General features: G+C 48.7%; 1 protein-coding gene across 1 annotated transcript in view; it reads left to right on the top strand.

Moving 5' to 3' along the window:
- The window catches only part of LOC122939519 (unconventional myosin-Id-like), a 73,131-nt gene that overhangs the window by 30,755 nt on the left and 19,009 nt on the right, over positions 1–23,367 (top strand). Inside the window, exons 7-10 of the mRNA XM_044295588.1 lie at positions 4,449–4,565; positions 5,017–5,223; positions 5,542–5,687; positions 9,851–9,965. Of these exons, the coding sequence (XP_044151523.1) occupies positions 4,449–4,565; positions 5,017–5,223; positions 5,542–5,687; positions 9,851–9,965 (585 nt within the window). The remainder of the gene's footprint in view (positions 1–4,448; positions 4,566–5,016; positions 5,224–5,541; positions 5,688–9,850; positions 9,966–23,367) is intronic.

Raw genomic sequence — 23,367 nt, 5'->3', positions numbered from 1 at the left:
TCTATTATACCTCGTACCTCACATATCAGTACACTGCTGTATATACTATATATCTGTACACTGCATCTATTATACCTCGTACCTCACATATCAGTACACTGCTGTATATACTATATATCTGTGCACACTGCATCTATTATACCTCGTACCTCACATATCAGTACACTGCTGTATATACTATATATCTGTACACACTGCATCTATTATACCTCGTACCTCACATATCAGTACACTGCTGTATATACTATATATCTGTACACTGCATCTATTATACCTCGTACCTCACATATCAGTACACTGCTGTATATACTATATATCTGTACACACTGCATCTATTATACCTCGTACCTCACCTATCAGTACACTGCTGTATATACTATATATCTGTACACACTGCATCTATTATACCTCGTACCTCACATATCAGTACACTGCTGTATATACTATATATCTGTACACAGTGCAGCTTGTTATATTTATATTTTGCACCCACCAATGTCACAACCACTTTGTGGCCCTGGCAGATGCTTCGGCCATCACCTTGAGAGTCGTCTCTCCTGGACCCAGTGTCAGACTGGGATGCCTACGGCCCACCAGTAACATTCATTCTGGGGGCCTGCTGTAAAGCTACATGCAAATATAAAAAACACATCTATAAATTAATAAAAAAAACTGGTTCATCTGTTAAATAATCCTGCCGTTTTTTTCCATAAATACAGGTGGTTTTAGATGCTGTACGTGGCCTATCTATATGTAGTGCAGTCAGTGACATGTGCCAGCTGAGGACTAGGGGCCCACCTTGCTCAGGGGCCACCAGGGATTCACCTGTTCCCCTGTGGGCCAGTCCGAGCGTGTCTGCAGCTCACAGAACTGTTTGTAACATCCATTTATCTCAACATTATTTTTTTAATTCCTGCCCCTTTAAGTGGACACTGCGGCCCTTGGGCTAATGAAGGTTGGGATTTTAATGCATCCTTGTTTACATAAAGCCCTGTCATTGCAGTACCAGTCACTGCCCAACAGATGGCGCCCGCGCTCCACATCCCCATCCCCACATCTGCAGAGCCTGATGACTTTTGTATTTATGGTAATTGGTAACCATTAAAAAAGGCAATTTTTGCAGGATTTTAATGTCTTCCTGTAAACAGACTCGTCCCGGGGATTCTGGTAATGCCGGGAAACGGATCAGCAGCTCTGGAGTAACGTCTGGATGATCACAGCATGTGCATGCGCTGGAAAAAAAGCGCCGGGTGAGGGATACACAAGGGAGCTCGCCCGCTGCCTCCTAAATGTTCACTTTACGAGTGCTGGAGGCGCGGCGCTCACGGGTCGTGCTGTGTGAGATGTCGGCGCAATATAAATCATCATCATCATCATCAACCCCCCGTCAGAGATCTGCACATCTGGGCATTCAACTGTATAGAAGATGAGCTTAATAATCTACCGTTGTGTCCGCAGCTCCTGTGCGGACCGATGCGTCTCCATGGTTACAGCTTACAATCAAACCCTCTAAGCTAGGATTTGTAGATTGATAGAAAAAAGAGTGAAAAAAAAGTCATTCACATACATTACAGAAATGAAAGACAACATAATTGAATAAGTATTCACGCCTTTGACGTTAGCACAGCCGGCAGCTTCCAGAGGGACTGAATTCAAGTCCAGTCTCACCGCCCTAAGAATCTGTGGCTGTAACTGTCGGCAAGACATCGAGGAGTTATTATGGGGGGGGGGGGGGGGTGCCCCTGGCGACATCTGACTCCTGCGGTATCGGTAACAGGAGTCAGCGGATGTCTCTCTGCCGTCAGGAGTGCTGCTCTGCTGGTTAATAAACCCTCGTCCAGGATGCAGTTCTTTGTGGGCTGCAGCAGGTTTTCAGGCCCCATGTCCCTGTATTCTGCTGGACTCAGCTTTCCAGAAGGGGTGGCATGTATAATAGTCCAGACCTACCCCCGGACCCCCGGCTGACCCCCACAGATAACCCCAGGGCTGGATTCAGACCACATGGCTGTTGATCACTCCACCCTGATAATAATATTGTCCAGTTCAGGAACAATGACCTGTAGATTTGGGCGTCTTCTATGACTGGGAATTATTGGGGGTCTGTCTGCTGCTGTATAGGAGGGTTTGGCTGCAGACACACGGGGGGTGTCAGGTTTGGACAGTCTCTTTTCATCTGGGGGTCTTCAACAACATAAACTTACCTGGGAGAATAGGATTCCTTAAAGGAACAGACAGGGCCTGAGTGGGTGGAGCATGACACAATGATTCACTCTTGGATGTTATTTAGATACCGTGTCATGCCCCGCCCCCTTCCAGCCCTGTACTAGGCATAACACAGTCAGTGATTTTGGCCTGCAATGTCCCCTTAAAGGGGTTATGCTATAATCTATGTGAGAAAATAAAATCAGACATGATACAGCACATGACAATCTCTTTCTAACAAAGCTAGAACCGGCCCTGCACCTCACATGGATCCAGAGATCTCCCCATTCACTGCTCCAACTGCTCTGCTAGATTTTCTTCAAGCTGGCACCTCAGGGGTGTGTCCTTTCTTGGGGGAAGGGAGGGGGGTTCTTTTTGCTGCAGCTTTCCTGCTATCACAGCTCAGTGTCCTTTCTGCTGCAGCTCTCTATTTCAGCTCAGGGGGCATGTCCTGTCTGCTGCAGCTCTCTATTTCAGCTCAGGGGGCATGTCCTTTCTGCTGCAGCTCTCTCCCTATCACAGCTCAGGGGGCATGTCCTTTCTGCTGCAGCTCTCTCCCTATCACAGCTCAGAGGGCATGTCCTTTCTGCTGCAGCTCTCTCCCTCTAACTGTCTCAGCTTTTAACAGTAGATAAGGCTGGTGGCAGTTGAAGGATGGAACTGAGCATGTGCGACCACCTCAGTAGACGGTCAAGCACATTACTATGTGCAGAGCAAACACTATGGGACGCTATTCTTGAGGATAGAGTCCCAAACAGCAGGCAAGGTACGGCTGAGAGGACACTTCCTGGAGGTGGCAAAGTCCCTACACCTCCCGTCACCTCCCCAAAATTAGACCTTAGATGTGTGTGGTCTGTCATTAAAGGGGCGTGCATAGTTCAGAACAGTTCCAGGAAAGGGGCGGGGCTGACACTCTGTGCAGGATATTGTAGGCCTCAGGCCTTGTTTCCCATAGCAACCAATCACACTTTCATTTTCCCAGAGCAGGAAAGAAAGTGAAAGCTGAGCTCTGATTGGTTGCTGCAGGCAACACGGCCATTTTCATTCTCTGTCAGCGTGATAAATGTACCTCATAGGTTGATGTGTATTTTTTGATGCCCCGTTACCCCCCTGTGCCCTGGGATGGTGGCACTTTAGGTCCTCGTGGCTCGCTTGCCACCGCCTGATTAAAAACGAACTAAAAAAAGTGTCTAAAATATAAATCAAGTTTGTTAAGATGCTCCATAAATACGTGGAATAGCTCCGTCAAAGATGAATGTTGGAGTCGTCTTCCATAGTTGCCCACAGTCCCTAATTTTCAGAAACAGTCCCTGCACAGTTTGGGGGCGTTCCCTGGTGCAGGGTCTACTTGTCCCTAGTTTACCAACTCCAATGTTGGTCAGTATGATCTTGATACTTTTAGTTGCCGTTGCCATAGGTTACCACCGGCGATGTTCGATCCCTTCATCTCTATTGTATTCTCGAAAATTAGGGCGATCACTACAGGGCGAGCTCCGGGGGGGCTACCATTAAGAGGGGCGTTATCCTCTCCTCACCGTACTGTAGTAATTCAGGAGGAAACATGTAAAAAGGATAAGAGCATAGGACCACCCTTTTCAGGGTGATCGCCCTACTTTCCAAGAAGGTAATACTAATGAAAGATAAAGGGATAGAAGAACACGCCAAGACGTCTGAAGGAACCACAGTAACTCCGTTCCAACATCCAACTATTTCTGATCGTTGTTCTATATTTATGGTAATTTTGGACGACACATTTACATACCTCAAAAGTTTTCTCCAGGAGAAGTGTGAGTTCCCGAATTTTTTGAACTCACCCTGTTGCACGGTGGCACCTGTCCCGATTGGACACTGGAAACGTTCCTGAAGCACAGTTTTTGGGCCGCTGTTGCACCCAGGAGATTTGCTGACTCTTTCAGAAATGGCGACTTTTTCTATGGAAGCCTCGTGGACGTTCTGGGAGAGTTGGCTAGTAAGCACGTTCATGGTGGATCTCGGCAGCTACATGTCCTGGGGTGGCCTCAGGATGTCCTGTACAGGAGACTGCCACCCAGTGCTGCACAGACTTGTCCCTCCCATGAAAAGGTAGACATGGGAGAAAGGTGCAAGAACAACTGTAAGATGTCTGATAGGGAAGCTTTGGAGGGATGTCCTGCAGCTAGGAGGATTCAGTAGGTGGTAGAAGACCAGTCTCCCGATGGCGCCCGTGTTGTCTTGTTGACCACTTATCTCCCCGTTCTCTTCCGCAGTTTGTGATCAATGACCAGGCCAGCTACAGACTGGTGGTGGACTCAATGAAGGTGATCGGATTCAGCCAAGACGAGGTGGATTCAGTCTACAAGATTCTGGCCTCCATTTTGCACCTGGTAAGACCATGTCCTGAGCGCTGAGCGAAGCAGTAGAGACCTGGTCCTAGGGTGCCGGGGAGGCACAGATCATTCATGGGGCACTTAGAGATATTACTGGGTTCAGTTGCCGTTTGAAGGCCATGAGCGGACTTTACCACCAAGGGGCCCCAGAGATCAGAGGGCCCCTTGCTGACCACAAGCAGTTGGCTGAAATATACGACTGCACCAGGGGTGGCCCAGTGAGGGCCTTTCCCAGCTGTAGAGCAGTAGCAGAAGTGCCCAGGCTTAACGGACCGATGGAGGCGGAGTTTAGCGATTTGACAGGGAGGGGCTTAGTGGTACAATGGTGGGGGGGACTTAGTGGTGCAACAGGGTCCCTCAAACTTTACATGGGGCATCAGAAATGTAAAATCTGCCCCCTTGCGGACAGCTGTTACTCATGCCTCTCACGTCTATTCATTTTCCAAAGGGTAACATGCGTTTCACAACGGAAGGCGACGCTGTTGTTCTAGAAAACGAGGACCTGGTCAGTCACGTGGCTCAGCTGACGAGCTGTGACACTGACACCGTGAAGAAGACTCTTCTATACAGGACAATGGCTGCAGGGGGGGGCGAAATCATCGAGAAGGGGCACAGCGTCAAAGAGGCGGCATACGCCAAGGAGGCCTGCGCCAAGGTAAGAACAAGGTGTCCACCGCCCATACAGGACCTGAGTCTTCTGACAGAACTTTCTGGAATGTGCAGAATGTTCTGCAAGAAATGTGGACTTCAGATACAGCTGGACCAGATGTAGAGGAGTACGGGCTGGGGGTAAAATGGTAAGAGGTTGGGGCCTGGAGGCTTTTCAATGCTCCTTGGACCTCATTTTAGTAGGGTCAGACACCGATGTTTTATGGCACCACGATCCATCCTCATCAAAGCCAATAGTGTTGCACAATGTATGACCCCCAGGGGCACTTACCTGTCCATCGCTGTGGTCTCTCATCCGTCCCAGGCTTTCTACGAGAGGTTGTTCTGCTGGATCGTCAGCCGTATCAACAGCGTGATAGAAGTGAAGGACTATGATGTCCGGGTCCATGGAAAGAACACAGTCATCGGGGTCCTGGATATCTACGGCTTTGAGATCTTTGATAATAACAGGTGAGTGAGGACAGACAATGCTCTCGGTTATTACGGAGGTTCCTCAAGGAGTTTCCTTCCCCAGTTCAGAGAATAAGGCTGGGGTACACGGCGACAGTCCAAAAAACCCCATCCAAGTCCTGTTGCATCGCAGTAGCAGCATGTCACATGTCACATTGTGACACCACGGAAATACGTGACATGAAATGTCGCTGTGTAGCTGTACCGCGGGGGGAACATGCCGGTCTTGTCGTGGAGGTTGCTGCAGATTTATCTCCGTATATTGAAAAGGATAAAATTTACAGAGGTGACACTGAGGCCAATTGCTAAAAACTCCTCCACTTATGCTGCTATGGAGATTTTCAACCACATATGAAGATACTGTGTTCACACCCAGACCTACACAGTGTCTTATACTCTATTCACATCCAGAGCTACACAGTGTCTTATACTCTATTCACATCCAGAGCTACACAGTGTCTTATACTCTATTCACATCCAGAGCTACACAGTGTCTTATACTCTATTCACACCCAGACCTACACAGTGTCTTATACTCTATTCACATCCAGAGCTACACAGTGTCTTATACTCTATTCACACCCAGACCTACACAGTGTCTTATACTCTATTCACATCCAGAGCTACACAGTGTCTTATACTCTATTCACATCCAGAGCTACACAGTGTCTTATACTCTATTCACATCCAGAGCTACACAGTGTCTTATACTCTATTCACACCCAGACCTACACAGTGTCTTATACTCTATTCACATCCAGAGCTACACAGTGTCTTATACTCTATTCACACCCAGACCTACACAGTGTCTTATACTCTATTCACATCCAGAGCTACACAGTGTCTTATACTCTATTCACACCCAGACCTACACAGTGTCTTATACTCTATTCACATCCAGAGCTACACAGTGTCTTATACTCTATTCACATCCAGAGCTACACAGTGTCTTATACTCTATTCACACCCAGACCTACACAGTGTCTTATACTCTATTCACATCCAGAGCTACACAGTGTCTTATACTCTATTCACATCCAGAGCTACACAGTGTCTTATACTCTATTCACATCCAGAGCTACACAGTGTCTTATACTCTATTCACACCCAGACCTACACAGTGTCTTATACTCTATTCACACCCAGACCTACACAGTGTCTTATACTCTATTCACATCCAGAGCTACACAGTGTCTTATACTCTATTCACACCCAGACCTACACAGTGTCTTATACTCTATTCACATCCAGAGCTACACAGTGTCTTATACTCTATTCACATCCAGAGCTACACAGTGTCTTATACTCTATTCACATCCAGAGCTACACAGTGTCTTATACTCTATTCACACCCAGACCTACACAGTGTCTTATACTCTATTCACATCCAGAGCTACACAGTGTCTTATACTCTATTCACACCCAGACCTACACAGTGTCTTATACTCTATTCACATCCAGAGCTACACAGTGTCTTATACTCTATTCACACCCAGACCTACACAGTGTCTTATACTCTATTCACACCCAGACCTACACAGTGTCTTATACTCTATTCACATCCAGAGCTACACAGTGTCTTATACTCTATTCACACCCAGACCTACACAGTGTCTTATACTCTATTCACATCCAGAGCTACACAGTGTCTTATACTCTATTCACACCCAGACCTACACAGTGTCTTATACTCTATTCACATCCAGAGCTACACAGTGTCTTATACTCTATTCACATCCAGAGCTACACAGTGTCTTATACTCTATTCACATCCAGAGCTACACAGTGTCTTATACTCTATTCACACCCAGAGCTACATAGCGTCTTATACTGTATTCATATCCAGAGCTAGATAGCATCTTATACTCTATTCACATCCAGAGCTACACAGTGTCTTATACTGTATTCACATCCAGAGCTACATAGCGTCTTATACTCTATTCACACCCAGAGCTACATAGCGTCTTATACTGTATTCATATCCAGAGCTACATAGCGTCTTATACTCTATTCACACCCAGAGCTACATAGCGTCTTATACTCTATTCACATCCAGAGCTACAGAGCGTCTTCTACTCTATTCACATCTAGAGCTATACAGTGTCTTATACTCTATTCAAATCCAGAGCTACACAGTGTCTTATACTCTATTCACATCCAGAGCTACACAGTGTCTTATACTCTATTCACATCCAGAGCTGCATAGTATATTATACTGTATTCACATCAGGAGCTACATAGTATCTTATACTCTATTCACATCCAGAGCTACATAGCGACTTATACGCTATTCACATCCAGAGCTGCAGTGTCTTATACTCTATTCACATCCACTGTTTACTCTGTTCACAGCCACCTGTTGGTGCTTTTATAGGACATGTTTTGCTGTAGTGGTTGTGGAAGAATGGCCGAAGAGAAGACGCAGGGTGAAGGAGGAGAATGAATGGGGAAGGGTCTAGTCATGGGGGAGAACTAAGGGTCCAGGAATAGACAGATCTCTGGGGTCCGGGGGCTGTAACTGTAATGGTGTGAGGGGGAGAGAGAAGGGTGCGGTGCCTAGTAATGGCCTGATCTCCACTACACGTGTACCGCGTGAATCATCGCTCCAGTCGCAGGAGCTGCTCTTCTCTGCACAGCGAGGAAGCGGCTGCTGCAGATAAGTGGGTCGTAGGCAGAGAGAGAGCGGATAATGATGTTTTATACTTTGCACGTGTTTCTCATGTACCCGTGCCTGTATCTCACATGTCACATAACATATCTACACGTAAAACCAATTAACTGACTGGGAAAAAGAGAAGATACAGAGATAAAATAAATTTAATTTCTACATCAACAAGCAATACAGTGTACAAAAACACATAGCGGAAGTTATACATATAAAGACTGGAGAAAAATAGGAAGATATACCGCCAGACCATGAAAACCTCATTCATTGTGTCAGACAATTCAACATCAAAGAGCAAATCCAGAGAAAACGGATATTAACTTCAATGGTGTAAATGTAGGTTACATGGTAATATGATTATAATAGTGCCTTCCATGTACAAGAATATAACTACTATAATACTGCTCCTATGTACAAGAATATAACTACTATAATACTGCTCCTATGTACAAGAATATAACTACTATAATACTGCTGCTATGTACAAGAATATAACTACTATAATACTGCTCCTATGTACAAGAATATAACTACTATAATACTGCTCCTATGTACAAGAATATAACTACTATAATACTGCTCCTATGTACAAGAATATAACTACTATAATACTGCTCCTATATACAAGAATATAACTACTATAATACTGCTCCTATATACAAGAATATAACTACTATAATACTGCCTCCTCTGTACAAGAATATAACTACTATAATACTGCTCCTATGTACAAGAATATAACTGCTATAATACTGCTCCTATGTACAAGAATATAACTGCTATAATACTGCTCCTATGTACAAGAATATAACTACTATAATACTGCCTCCTATGTACAAGAATATAACTACTATAATACTGCCTCCTATGTACAAGAATATAACTACTATAATACTGCTCCTATGTACAAGAATATAACTGCTATAATACTGCTCCTATGTACAGGAATATAACTACTATAATACTGCTCCTATGTACAAGAATATAACTACTATAATACTGCCTCCTATGTACAAGAATATAACCGCTATAATACTGCCTCCTATGTACAAGAATATAACTACTATAATACTGCTACTATGTACAGTAATATAACTACTATAATACTGCTCCTATGTACAAGAATATAACTACTATAATACTGCTCCTATGTACAAGAATATAACTACTATAATACTGCTCCTATGTACAAGAATATAACTACTATAATACTGCTCCTATGTACAAGAATATAACTACTATAATACTGCTCCTATGTACAGGAATATAACTACTATAATACTGCCTCCTATGTACAAGAATATAACTACTATAATACTGCCTCCTATGTACAAGAATATAACTGCTATAATACTGCTCCTATGTACAAGAATATAACTACTATAATACTGCCTCCTATATACAAGAATATAACTGCTATAATACTGCTCCTATGTACAAGAATATTACTACTATAATACTGCCTCCTATAGATAATACTCTGCTTGTGTCTCTGCAGTTTCGAGCAGTTCTGTATAAATTACTGTAATGAGAAGCTGCAGCAGTTGTTCATTGAGTTGATCCTGCGGCAGGAGCAGGATGAGTACCAGAGAGAAGGCATCGAGTGGCAGCACGTAAGATCCATGTTTCCTGTGTTTTGGCTCCTACATCTGATATTTCACATTATGATCATATTGATGACACGTAGCACATGTATGTAATTCCAGAGTAATCCATAAATAATCCTATAGTAGGGTTGGTCAGTACTTACCGTCTGGCTTTGTCTCCACTTCTGGGTGGACAATAAAACTGCTACATGTGCTTGTCTCCAGTCATTCGTCTCTATTAGCAGTTAGCTACTTCCTGATGTCCCCGTTCAGCTTCACTTCCCAGAATCCTTTACTTCTCCAGCCTGTAATGATGGTGGCGGCTCTGCTGTCAGACACATCCCTGGTGGTCACTGATACCAGATCATGGCTTACAGGCCACAGGCAGAGATTTAGTGACTGTGTCCCTGCACAGTGAGAGGACGGGAGGGGGAAGAGCCTCTGTGTGACCGGGTGACAGCACTACATATCAGACAGCTACTTCCTGCCCTGGGAAAATCATATATATCTGAGCTTACAAGAAGAAGAAGAGACTGCACAGGAGGAAGAGATTACACATAGTGACTGCGCAGGAGGAAGATAACACACAAATCTATCTACAAGTCTGTGGAAATAAGTGAATTCCTCCAGACCCCAGGCAGTGCATTTGTAGTGAGCTCCCTCTAGTGGTGACTGTATAATCTGTATGTAGTGAGCTCCCCCTAGTGGTGGCTGTATAATCTGCATGTAGTGAGCTCCCTCTAGTGGTGGCTGTATAATCAGGTGATTTTCCTATTTCATGACGTAAAGTCATGATTTTATTAAAGACACGGAGGCGAGTATTGCTATTCTCCTTCTTTACTCTGACCAATAGCAGCAAAGAACAAACAAAAATATTGAAACATGTCAACAGCCCCTCCCCATAGTCCCAGTATAACAGGCCACTCCGCCTGCAAATCCTCCTCTTTCTTTGTAACTCAAGTGCGAACATCCAACAGAACCGGAAAACCAAGAGTCCCAGAACATCATGGAACAACAACCGCCTTCCATCCGGAAGCGAAACGGGAAGAGCCGGAAACAGCGCCGAAGGATGCTCCTCGTCCTGTCCACTTTAACCGAACGGCCGGAACCAAACTGCCGACGACGTAGACCAACAGACACCGCACACCGGGCCGGTCTCAACCTGAAAAGGTGAAAAAACAGAAAATGACAGTAACAAAAATTGGGACATGGTATCCAAAATCAACTGGTTGCGATAAACCTACTCAGGAAAAACTCATAGAGTTAAGATCAACATGCGTATGACAACAAATCAATAATATCTGCAGAAAAACATCATTCATAATAACAAACATCAGATCGGGAGGGAAGTCAGGGTGGGCAATACTCGCCTCCGTGTCTTTAATAAAATCATGACTTTACGTCATGAAATAGGAAAATCACCTGATTTTATTACAAGACCCGGAGGCTCATATTGCGAGTTCAAAGTTAAGACAAATTCTCAATGATTGATGAGAAAACGTGAGGACCTGGACGGAAGTAAAATTCTCTGAATGTGGACACTCTGGACCAGTCCGCCAATTTCAAAATGTCCTCCAACCTGGCGCCAGACACCGCCAAAGAGGTAGCGGATGCCCCCCTAGCGGAATGTGCCGAAAAAATGGAAGTGTCCACGCCCGCCAATTCCATGATCCACTTCATCCACCTAGCCAGCGTGGGAGTGGTCACCGGGGCAAAAGGACGAATGGTAGAGAGGAAAAGATGAGAAAACTCCCGTGATCGATGAAGGGAAGTGCGAGCTTCATACTCCTTGAGGCATTCCACCGGACAGAGAGAAGGCGAGGCCGGGAAAGCCGGATAAGCGACAGAGCGTATGTGAGATTTGGTCCTCCTGGAGATGTCAAAGGAGACCCCCTCCGGAGTATACGAGCGGGCATCATAATCCAAAGCCCGGACGTCAGACACCCGCTTGCAGGAAATTAGACAGAAAAGAGTGACGAGCTTCGCCGACAGTTGCCTTAAGGAGAGGTCTGAATTCTGAGGCCAAGAAGATAGAAAGGAAAGGACACAAGACACGTCCCAAGTAGCCGAAAATCTAGGTCTAGGAGGCCGAGACATCCGAGAGCCACGCAATAGACGGCATACCAAAGGATGTTGCCCCGCAGGAGTACCGTCAAACCCCTGGTGGGACGCAGAAATGGCCGACCTGAAAAGGCTGATCGTGCGATAGGCCTTGCCCTGGTCGAAAAGAGAAGATAGGAAGTGCAAGATCTCCGTCACAGGTGCCGAAACGGAATCCAAGTTCCTAGCCACGAACCAGCGATCCCAAGATCCCCAGGCAGATCTGTAAGATCTTCTGGTCCCTGGGGCCCAGGCGTTCTCCAAAAGGACTCTAGCTGTTCCCGAAACTCCCGGGACCTCCCAGGGTCCCCTGAAATTCGACACGCCAACAGGCGCAGAGATCCGTCCAGGAGAAGAGGATGTAGCTGGTGATTCGGACCTCGGAGGAGAGTCTGAGATGTCGGGAGCAGGTACGGGGTCTCTATCATCATCTCCAGAAGGTGAGGAAACCACGACTGGGAAGTCCAAAACGGGACCAGCAGAACCAGATCCGCTGAATGACGGCGTACTTGAATCAGGGTCCTGGGAATCAGCTGGAAGGGGGGGAATGCGTAAATCAGGCCCCGCGACCAATCCTGTAGGAACGCGTCCACAGCTTCGGCCTCTGGGTCCGGTCGCCAACTGTAGAAACGTGGCAGCTGTGTGTTCAGGCGGGAGGCAAACAGGTCGATACAGCAAGGCCCCCAAAGAGACGTTAAGGAACGGAACACCGCTGGATCTAACTGCCAGTCGCTGGAGTCGGAGAGATATCGAGAGCTCCAATCCGCCCGAATGTTCTGGACGCCCGGAAGATATTCCGCCAAGACAATCAACTCCTTGTCCAGACAGTAGTCCCAGAAATCCTTCGCCAACCGAGATAGGATGGTGGAACGTGTACCGCCCATGCCATTGATGTAACGCACTGCCGACACGTTGTCCATGCGAAGTTGAATGCAGGCCTTGGCCGTGTCTCTCGTGAAACTCCTGATTGCGAACGAACCTGCCAACAGTTCCAGCGCATTGATATGGAATCCCGCTTCGTCCGCTGACCAGCCGCCTCCGGTTGAGATCCCCTCGCAGTGAGCTCCCCAGCCCGACAGGCTGGCATCCGAATCCACCACGAAGTCCGGACGATGACCGAAAATGGCTTTGCCGTTCCAAGCTTGTAAATTGTGGATCCACCAGGACAACTCCTCCTTGGTTTCCTCGTCCAGGGAAATCCAATCCGCATAGGAAGCCCCCTTCCGGAGGTGGAAAATCTTCAGACGCTGGAGGGCCCGGTAATGTAGTGGGGCTGGGAAGACCGCCTGGATAGATGACGCTAGAAGCCCTATGATCCTGGCTAGTTGACGCAACGGGATCTGGGAGGACGACTTGGCTCTGCACAATTCCTTCCGAATGGACCGAACCTTGGACGGTGGTAGGCTGAGAGTCCCTGCCGTGGAATCCACCAGAAACCCCAGGAACTCCATCTCGCGAGCCGGGGTGAGACAGGACTTCTCCTGATTGAGAAGGAAACCCAGATCCAACAGGAGATCCATAGTCCAGCGAAGGTGAGTCAGCAACACCGCATGATCCTGTGCCATGATCAGGATGTCGTCCAGATAGACGATGAGGCGAACACCCCGACTGCGTAGCCAGGCCATAGCAGGGCGCATCAGCTTGGTGAAGCACCACGGAGCTGAAGAAAGGCCGAAAGGGAGGCATGTAAACCGCCAAATCCTGTCCTTCCAAAGGAAACATAGAAGGTCCCTGGACGCGCCCTCGACAGGGACGGTAAGATAAGCGTCCTTCAGGTCCAACTTGACCATCCAATCGCCCACTTGAAGTAGGTCCCGAAGGAGATGGATGCCCTCCATCTTGAAATGGCGGTACCTGACGAACGCGTTGAGAGCGCGTAAATTGATGACGGGCCGTAGCTGGCCCCCCTTTTTTCGCCACCAAGAAAATGTTGCTGATTACTGCACCAGGGGATGCCGGCGCCGGCTCTATGGCCCCTTTGCGGAAGAGACCTGATAGCTCTGAGTCCACAAGTATGCGGCTCTCTACCGACAGCACTGCCGGGTGTGGGGGCGGAATGGATAGATGAGAAGATGTCAGCTCTATGTGGAAACCCCTGACCGTGGAGAGAATCCATTGGTCCGAGGTGATGCGCGACCAAGCTCGAGAAAAGAGCCGGAGTCTGCCCCCTACACAAACAGTCAAAGAATTGAAATGAGGCATCGGTCTTACCATAAGGTCGTCTGGAACCAGGGTTTCCTCTGTATCCTCTAGGCCTCCAGGATCCTCCCCGGGAAGGGAAAAAGGATGATGTCTCTCGCCTCTGCTCCTGGAACGCAGGTCTCTGGGAGAAGGAGCCTCTGCCCGTAGCACGGGATTGAAAATGGGCACGGCCGGACAGACGGCCCCTGAAACTGCCGGCCCTGGTAGAGACCCTACCGTGAAACACCCGCTTCATTGAACTTTGGGCCTTATCGAGTGCTGTAAAAGCACCGACGAACCGTCCTAAGTCCTTAATAAAGGACTCGCCAAACAGCAGGCCCTGGGCCTCCTTACCGGCTTCGGTAAGCGCCAAGTTGGAGAGTTTAGGCTCAACCTTGAAAAGTATGGCCTTGCGCCGTTCAATAGCCAGGGACGTGTTAACGTTTCCTGCTACGCAAATCGCGCGCTGCACCCACTCGCGCAGCTCTAGAGGGTCTACCTGCTTACCCTCGGCCTTGGCAACCTCGGCCAAGTCAAAAATCTTTGCCAGGGGGCCAAATATGTCCAGGAGCTTGTCCTGACCCGCACGCAGGGCCGACTCCAGACCCTTTCTCGGATTCCACCCAGATTTGGCGAGGAATTGGGTCATCTTGGGGTCTACCGCTGGAGTCTCGCAAACCCTGTTCGGAATTATGGGTCTGGGGCATTCTGCCCTAAGCTTGTTGCGCGCCTCTTTGGAGAGGGGGCAACGCACGCGGGCCTCCAAATATTTGGAGACGTGCTCCAACGGCAACCACTCCGCCGACCGAGGGTGGTGTAGGGAATCCGGGTCAAAGAGAGGTTCCCCTGATGGGTCTGTCAAGGACACATCTGCTGCCGAAACCATGGAGCTGCACCCGGGTAAGGGGTTATCTTCCATGACCCCTGATGGGTCCTCCTCTGCCTCCTCAAAGGCGTCATCTAAAGCCTCCTCCTCAGATCCGATCTCAGAATCGGAATCCATTTCCTGCAGTGCTCTAGCACTTTTCCAGTTGCGCGTGCGTTCTGCCCGACGCGTACGGGCTCTCTTGCGCGGACCAAGCGCGCCAACATTGGTTGGCAGAAATCACTGGCCCGGTGGGTGGGGACACCATGACGGGCTGTGGGGTTTGAGAGGTAGCTGGATGGGCCGCAAGGGCCTGGGCAATAGTCTGGGAGATGACAGAAGTCATAGATCCCATGGCTGCAGCAATGGCGCTAGATATGGACGCCTGAAAATCCGTATCATGACCGCCAGGGATCGGGGCATGGCCATCTTCCCCCGAAGGGGTTAATTCCATTAGAGGAAGATCCTCCTCTGCAGGGCCCTCGGTGGCATGCACATTCTTAGGCATGATGGCACTATTAATGCTGGCAAAAATATAAAAGCTAACTGCAGTGTTAATGTGATAGTGAACACTAGATGGGGAAGGCTGGCAGAGGGGATTTGCCCCAAGACCAGTAAAGGGATAGAACCGCTAAGAAAAACCTGTAAGAAAAGACCGAGGACGGCAGCGATGCGGCCGGAGCTCCGATATGCGATGACGTCACAGGCGGAAGCGGAAGTGCCCGAGATCTCGCGAGATCTCGGGCGCGCCTGCCAGGAAGAACCGAGGAAGACGCCGCAGCCGCGCTGAGGTAAGCGGCGGGAAAAAGACCCGCCAGAAAGGGAGGAGGAGCAGAAGAAGGGGCACAGATAGGCGCAGTAAGCGCGGGGGTATGAACGGAATACAGCTAAAGGGGGGCGCAAGAGTAACCTCCTACAAGCCAGCAGGCGAGGAGGTAATAAGGAAAAACCCAAGTTCCCACAAACAAAAACCAAAGAAATACATATATATATATAGCAATAAATATAGCAATAAATGGCCCCAAATCGCCCCAAAGGGGGAAAAAACCAAAACAAAATAAACCAAAACCAAACAGTATCTCTATATATATATGTGAGTCATAATGACATGAACAGAAAATTCTCAATACTTATCTCTGCGGTCAGCAGCAAAGAAAGAGGAGGATTTGCAGGCGGAGTGGCCTGTTATACTGGGACTATGGGGAGGGGCTGTTGACATGTTTCAATATTTTTGTTTGTTCTTTGCTGCTATTGGTCAGAGTAAAGAAGGAGAATAGCAATATGAGCCTCCGGGTCTTGTAATAAAATCTGTATGTAGTGAGCTCCCTCTAGTGGTGACTGTATAATCTGTATGTAGTGTGCTCCCTCTAGTGGTGACTGTATAATCTGTATGTAGTGAGCTCCCTCTAGTGGTGGCTGTATAATCTGTATGTAGTGAGCTCCCTCTAGTGGTGGCTGTATAATCTGTACGTAGTGAGCTCCCCCTAGTGGTGGCTGTATATCATGTATGTAGTGAGCTCCCTCTAGTGGTGGCTGTATATTATGTATGTAGTGAGCTCCCTCTAGTGGTGGCTGTATAATCTGTATGTAGTGAGCTCCCTCTAGTGGTGGCTGTATAATCTGTATGTAGTGAGCTCCCTCTAGTGGTGGCTGTATATTATGTATGTAGTGAGCTCCCTCTAGTGGTGGCTGTATAATCTGTACATAGTGAGCTCCCCCTAGTGGTGGCTGTATAATCTGTATGTAGGGAGCTCCCTCTAGTGGTGGCTGTATAATCTGTATATAGTGAGCTCCCCCTAGTGGTGGCTGTATAATCTGTATGTAGTAAGCTCCCTCTAGTGATGGCTGTATATTATGTATGTAGTGAGGTCCCTCTAGTGGGGGATGTATAATCTGTACATAGTGATCTCCCTCTAGTGGTGGCTGTATAATCTGTACGTAGTGAGCTCCCCCTAGTGGTGGCTGTATAATCTGTATGTAGTTATCTCCCTCTAGTGGTGGCTGTATAATCTGTACGTAGTGAGCTCCCCCTAGTGGTGTCTGTATATCATGTATGTAGTGAGCTCCCTCTAGTGGTGGCTGTATATTATGTATGTAGTGAGCTCCCTCTAGTGGTGGCTGTATAATCTGTATGTAGTGAGCTCCCTCTAGTGGTGGCTGTATAATCTGTATGTAGTGAGCTCCCTCTAGTGGTGGCTGTATATTATGTATGTAGTGAGCTCCCTCTAGTGGTGGCTGTATAATCTGTATGTAGTGAGCTCCCTCTAGTGGTGGCTGTATAATCTGTATGTAGTGAGCTCCCTCTAGTGGTGGCTGTATAATCTGTATGTAGAGAGCTCCCTCTAGTGGTGGCTGTATAATCTGTATGTAGTGAGCTCCCTCTAGTGGTGGCTGTATAATCTGTATGTAGTGAGCTCCCTCTAGTGGTGACTGTATAATCTGTATGTAGTGAGCTCCCTCTAGTGGTGACTGTATAATCTGTATGTAGTGAGCTCCTTCTAGTGGTGGCTGTATATTATGTATGTAGTGAGCTCCCTCTAGTGGTGGCTGTATAATCTGTATGTAGTGAGCTCCCTCTAGTGGTGGATGTATAATCTGTATGTAGTGAGCTCCCCCTAGCGATGGCTGTATAATCTGTATGCAGTGAGCTCCCTCTAGTGGTGGCTGTATATTCTGTATGTAGTGAGCTCCCTCTAGTGGTGGCTGTATAATCTGTATGTAGTGAGCTCCCTCTAGTGGTGGCTGTATAATCTGTATGTAGTGAGCTCCCTCTAGTGGTGGCTGTATAATCTGTATGTAGTGTGCTCCCCCTAGTGGTGGATGTATAATCTGTATGTAGTGAGCTCCCCCTAGCGATGGCTGTATAATCTGTATGCAGTGAGCTCCCTCTAGTGGTGGCTGTATATTCTGTATGTAGTGAGCTCCCTCTAGTGGTGGCTGTATAATCAGGTGATTTTCCTATTTTATGACGTAAAGTCATGATTTTATTAAAGACACGGAGGCGAGTATTGCTATTCTCCTTCTTTACTCTGACCAATAGCAGCAAAGAACAAATAAAAATATTGAAACATGTGATCAGCCCCTCCCCATAGTCTCTCTATAACAGGCCACACCGCCTGCAAAACCTCCTCTTTCTTTGTAAGTCCAAACCGAAAAGTCCAACTCAACCGCCAACCAGGAACCGGAACAGCCTGGGAACAAAAGCGCCATCCATCCGGAAGCGAACTGGAACAACAGGAACAACGCTGAAGAACCTCCTGAAGCTGTCCACCTCACACGATCGGCTGGAACCAAACTGCCGACCCTCCGAACCAGGACGTAGACCAAAGGATACCACTGAATAGGCCGATCTCAACCTGAAAGAAGGCGAAAAACAGAACCATGATAGAAGCAAATTGGTGCATTGTATTCACAAACAATTGGTTGCGACAAACCTACTCAGGAAAAAACTCATAGAGTTAAAGCAATATGCAAATGACACACAATCAAAATCATTCCTGTTTTAAAAACCCACATAGGGAGGGAAAACATAGGGTGGGCAATGCTCGCCTCCGTGTCTTTAATAAAATCATGACTTTACGTCATGAAATAGGAAAATCTCCTGATTTTATTACAAGACCCGGAGGCTCGTATTGCAAGTTCAAAGTTAAGATAAATTCTCAATAATTGACGTGAAAACGTGAGGACCTGGACGAAAGTAAAATTCCCTGAACGTGGAGACTCTGGACCAGTCCGCCAGTTTCAAAATGTCCTCCAGTCTGGCGCCAGAAACCGCCAAAGAGGTAGCAGATGCCCTCCTAGCGGAATGCGCCGAAATATAGAAGTGTCTACGCCCGCAAGTTCCATGATCCACTTCATCCACCTAGCCAGCGTGGGAGTGGTCACTGGGGCAAAGGGACGAATGGTCGAAAGGAAAAGATGCGGGAACTCATGTGACCGATGCAGAGAAGTGCGAGCCTCATACTCCTTGAGGCAGGCCACTGGGCAAAGTGAAGGTGAAGCCCGGAAAGCAGGATAAGCGACCGAACGTATGTGGGTCTTAGACCTCCTCGAGATGTGAAAAGAGACCCCCTCCGGGGTGTACGAGCGTGCATCATAGTCCAAAGCCTGGACGTCTGAAACCCGCTTGCAGGAAATCAGACAAAAGAGAGTGACGAGCTTCGCCGACAGTTGCCGAAGGGAAAGGTCCGCATTCTGAGGCCAAGAAGATAAAAAGGAAAGGACACAAGACACATCCCAAGTGGCAGAAAATCTAGGCCTAGGAGGACGAGACATCCGAGAACCGCGCAGGAGACGACATACTAAAGGATGTTGTCCCGCAGGGGTACCATCAAACCCTTGGTGAGAGGCAGAAATAGCCGACCTGAACAGGCTGATTGTGCGATAAGCCTTGCCCTGGTCAAACAAAGAAGATAGGAAATGTAAGATCTCCGTCACAGGTGCCGATACGGGATCCAAGTCCCTAGCCACGCACCAGCGAGCCCAAGATCCCCAGGCTGATCTGTAAGATCAGCATTTTCCAAAAGGACTCTAGCTGTTCCCGAAACTCCTGGGACCTCCCAGGGTCCCCTGAAATCCGACATGCCAGCAGGCGCAGGGATCCGTCTAGGAGAAGAGGATGTAATTGGTGATTCGGTCCTCGGAGGAGAGTCTGAGATGTCGGGAGCATGTACGGGATCTCTACCATCATCTCCAGAAGGTGGGGAAACCATGACTGGGAGTTCCAAAATGGGACCAGCAGCACCAGATCCGCCGAATAACGTCGCACTTGAATCAGGGTCCTGGGGATCAGCTGGAATGGAGGAAACGCGTAAAGCAGATCTCTGGACCAATCCTGCAGAAACGCGTCCACCGCTTCGGCTTCCGGGTCCGGCCGCCAACTGTAAAAACTTTGTAGTTGCGAGTTGAGATGGGAAGCAAACAGGTCGATGCAGCAAGGACCCCAGACTGACATTAAGGAACGGAACACCGTTGGATCTAACTGCCAGTCGCTGGAATCGGAAAGATACCGAGAACTCCAATCCGCATGAATGTTCTGGACGCCAGGGAGATATTCCGCCAAAACAATCAACTCCTTGTCTAGACAGTAGTCCCAGAAATCCTTCGCCAAACGAGACAAGATGGTGGAGCGGGTTCCGCCCATGCCGTTGATGTACCTCACCGCTGACACGTTGTCCATGCGTAGTTGGATGCAGGATCTGGCCATGTCTCTCGTGAAGCTCTTGATCACAAATGATCCAGCCAACAGTTCCAGCGCATTGATATGGAATCCTGCCTCGGCCTCTGACCAACCGCCTCCAGTCGTGATCCCCTCGCAGTGAGCTCCCCAGCCCGACAGGCTGGCATCCGAATCCACCACGAAATCCGGACGATGGCCGAAGATCGCCTTGCCGTTCCAAGCTTGCAGATTTTGGATCCACCAGGATAGTTCCTCCTTGGTCTCCTCGTCCAGCGAGATCCAATCCGCATAGGAAACTCCCGCCCGTAGGTGGGAGATCTTCAGGCGCTGCAGAGCCCGGTAGTGGAGCGGGGCTGGAAAAACCGCCTGGATAGATGAGGCCAGCAGACCTATGATCCTGGCTAGTTGGCGTAAAGGGATCTGGGAAGATGACCTGGCTTTGCACAACTCCTTCCGTATGGACCGAACCTTGGCTGGGGGTAGGCTGAGCGTCCCTGCCGTGGAATCCACCAGAAACCCCAAGAACTCCATCTCGTGAGATGGGGTGAGGCAAGATTTCTCCTGATTGAGGAGGAAACCCAGATCCGACAGAAGATCCATGGTCCAGCGAAGATGATCCAGCAATACTGACCGATTCCGGGCCATGACCAGAATGTCGTCCAGATATACGATGAGACGAACTCCACGACTGCGTAGCCACGCCATAGCCGGACGCATCAGCTTGGTGAAACACCAGGGAGCTGAAGATAGGCCGAATGGGAGGCACGTGAACCGCCAAATCCTGTCCTGCCAAGAGAAACAGAGAAGGTTCCTGGATGCGTCCTCTACTGGGACAGTAAGATAAGCGTCCTTCAAGTCCAGCTTGACCATCCAATCGCCCATCTGTAGGAGGTCCCGAAATAGATGGATGCCCTCCTTTTTGAAATGGCGGTATCTGACAAACGCGTTGAGGGCGCGTAAATTGATAACAGGCCGAAGTTGGCCCCCCTTTTTTGCCACTAGAAAAATATTGCTGATTATCAGGCCAGGGGACATTGGAGCCGGTTCTATGGCTCCTTTGCGGACAAGATCCGACAGTTCTGAGTCGACCAGTATGCGGTTTTCCGCTGAGAGTATTGCCGGGTGCGGAGGTGGGATGGATAGTGGGGAGGACGTCAGCTCGATATGGAAACCCCTGACCGTGGACAGGACCCATTGGTCTGAGGTGATGCAGGACCAAGCTGGAGAAAAGACGTAGCCTGCCCCCTATACAAGCCTTTAAAGAATTGAAACGAGTTGGTAGGGACGCCTGGAAGAAGGATTTCCTCTATATCCTCTTGGACGCCAGGAGTTTCCTCGTGAAGGGAAGAACGATGACTGTTCTCGTCTGTGCTCCTGGAAGGAAGACCTCTGGGAGAAGGAGCCTCGGCCCGAACCACGGGACTGAAACTGGGCACGGCCGGACAGGCGGCCCCTGAAACTGCCGGCCCTGGTAGAGACCCTACCGTGAAAAACTCTCTTCATAGAGGTTTGGGCCTTGTCTAGGGCCGTGAAAGCCCCCACAAACCTCCCTAGGTCCTTAATGAAATGTTCTCCAAATAAAAGGCCCTGGGCCTCCTTGCCAGCTTCCGTAAGAGCCAGGTTTGACAATTTTGGCTCAATTTTGAAAAGGATGGCCTTTCGCCTCTCTATAGCCAAGGACGTATTCACGTTCCCTGCTATGCAAATGGCCCTCTGTACCCATTCGCGTAATTCTAGCGGATCAACCTGTTTGTTCTCGGCTTTAGCGACCTCCGCCAGGTCAAATAGTTTAGCCAGCGGGCCAAATATGTCCAGGAGTTTATCCTGGCAGGACCTTAGCGCCGACTCCAGACCCCTACGCGGGTTCCAACCGGATTTGGCGAGGAACTGCGTCATTTTGGGGTCGACCGCCGGAGTCTCGCATACCCTGTTAGGGATGACGGGTCTGCCACTCAGCCGAGCGGGGGTGGTGGAGCGAATCTGGGTCGAACAATGGTTCCCCAGAGGGGTCCGTCAAAGGTGCAGGCATACCTTCTGCAGCAGATCTAAGGGAGCTACACCCGGGTAGGGGGTTATCATCCATGACCCCTGATGGGTCCTCCTCTGCCTCCTCAAAGGCGTCATCAATAGCCTCCTCCTCGGATCCGATTTCAGAGTCGGAATCCAATTCCTGTAGTGCTCTAGCACTTTTCCAGTTGCGCGTGCGTTCTGCCCGACGCGTACAGGCTCTCTTGCGCGGACCAGGCGCGCCAACATTGGTGGAAACATCATCACCTTTATTTCTCTTTCTGGAGGCAGATGGCCCTGGCCCGGTGGGTGCGGACACCATGACGGGCTGTGGGGTTTGGGAGGTAGCGGGATGGGCAGCAAGGGCCTGGGCAATTGTTTGGGAAATGACCGAAGTCATAGATCCCATGGCAGCAGCAATGACGCTAGACAGTGACGCCTGAAAATCAATAGATTGATCACAAGGGGTCAGAGCATGACCATCCTCCCCCGAAGGGGTTAATTCAACTAGAGGAACATCCTCTTCTGCAGGGCCCTGGCCACTATGCACAGTCTTAGGCATGTTGACCTGCTGGCAGATATGGCTGACGAACTGCTGACTAATATATATAGTATATATAACCCTGAACCAGCTCTGAGTTAATTATGCTGGCGTAGGGTTAATGTGCTGGTGATGGGGGAGTGAGGGTTAATATGCTGGCAATGGGGATTTGCCCCAAGCCAGTAAAGGAGAAGAAACCTGGAAAAAAACCGAGCCGAGGGACGGACCGAGGCGCAGGGAGCTCCGATCGGTACAGACACAAAGCGGAAGCTGAAGCGCAAGCGCCCGAGATCTCGCGAGATCTCGGGCGCGCCTGCAAGAATGAAAGAGAGAGCCGCCGCAGCCGCACGGAGGTAAGTGGCGGCGGGAAAAAAGGGCCGTCCGACAAAGGGGGGAAACAGGGAGGGCACGGAACGGCAGAACAAGGGGGAGATGCAAATGAAAAGCGCCCCACAACAAGAGAGGGAAGGCGCCGAATTAACCACCTGATAGCCACAGGCTGAGCGAACAACCTAAAAAGAAAAAACAATCTATATCCACATAAATATATATATAC

This window comes from Bufo gargarizans, chromosome 5 (assembly GCF_014858855.1).
Source record: "Bufo gargarizans isolate SCDJY-AF-19 chromosome 5, ASM1485885v1, whole genome shotgun sequence".
NCBI lineage: Eukaryota > Metazoa > Chordata > Amphibia > Anura > Bufonidae > Bufo > Bufo gargarizans.
This window is presented reverse-complemented; position numbering and strand designations above follow the sequence as displayed.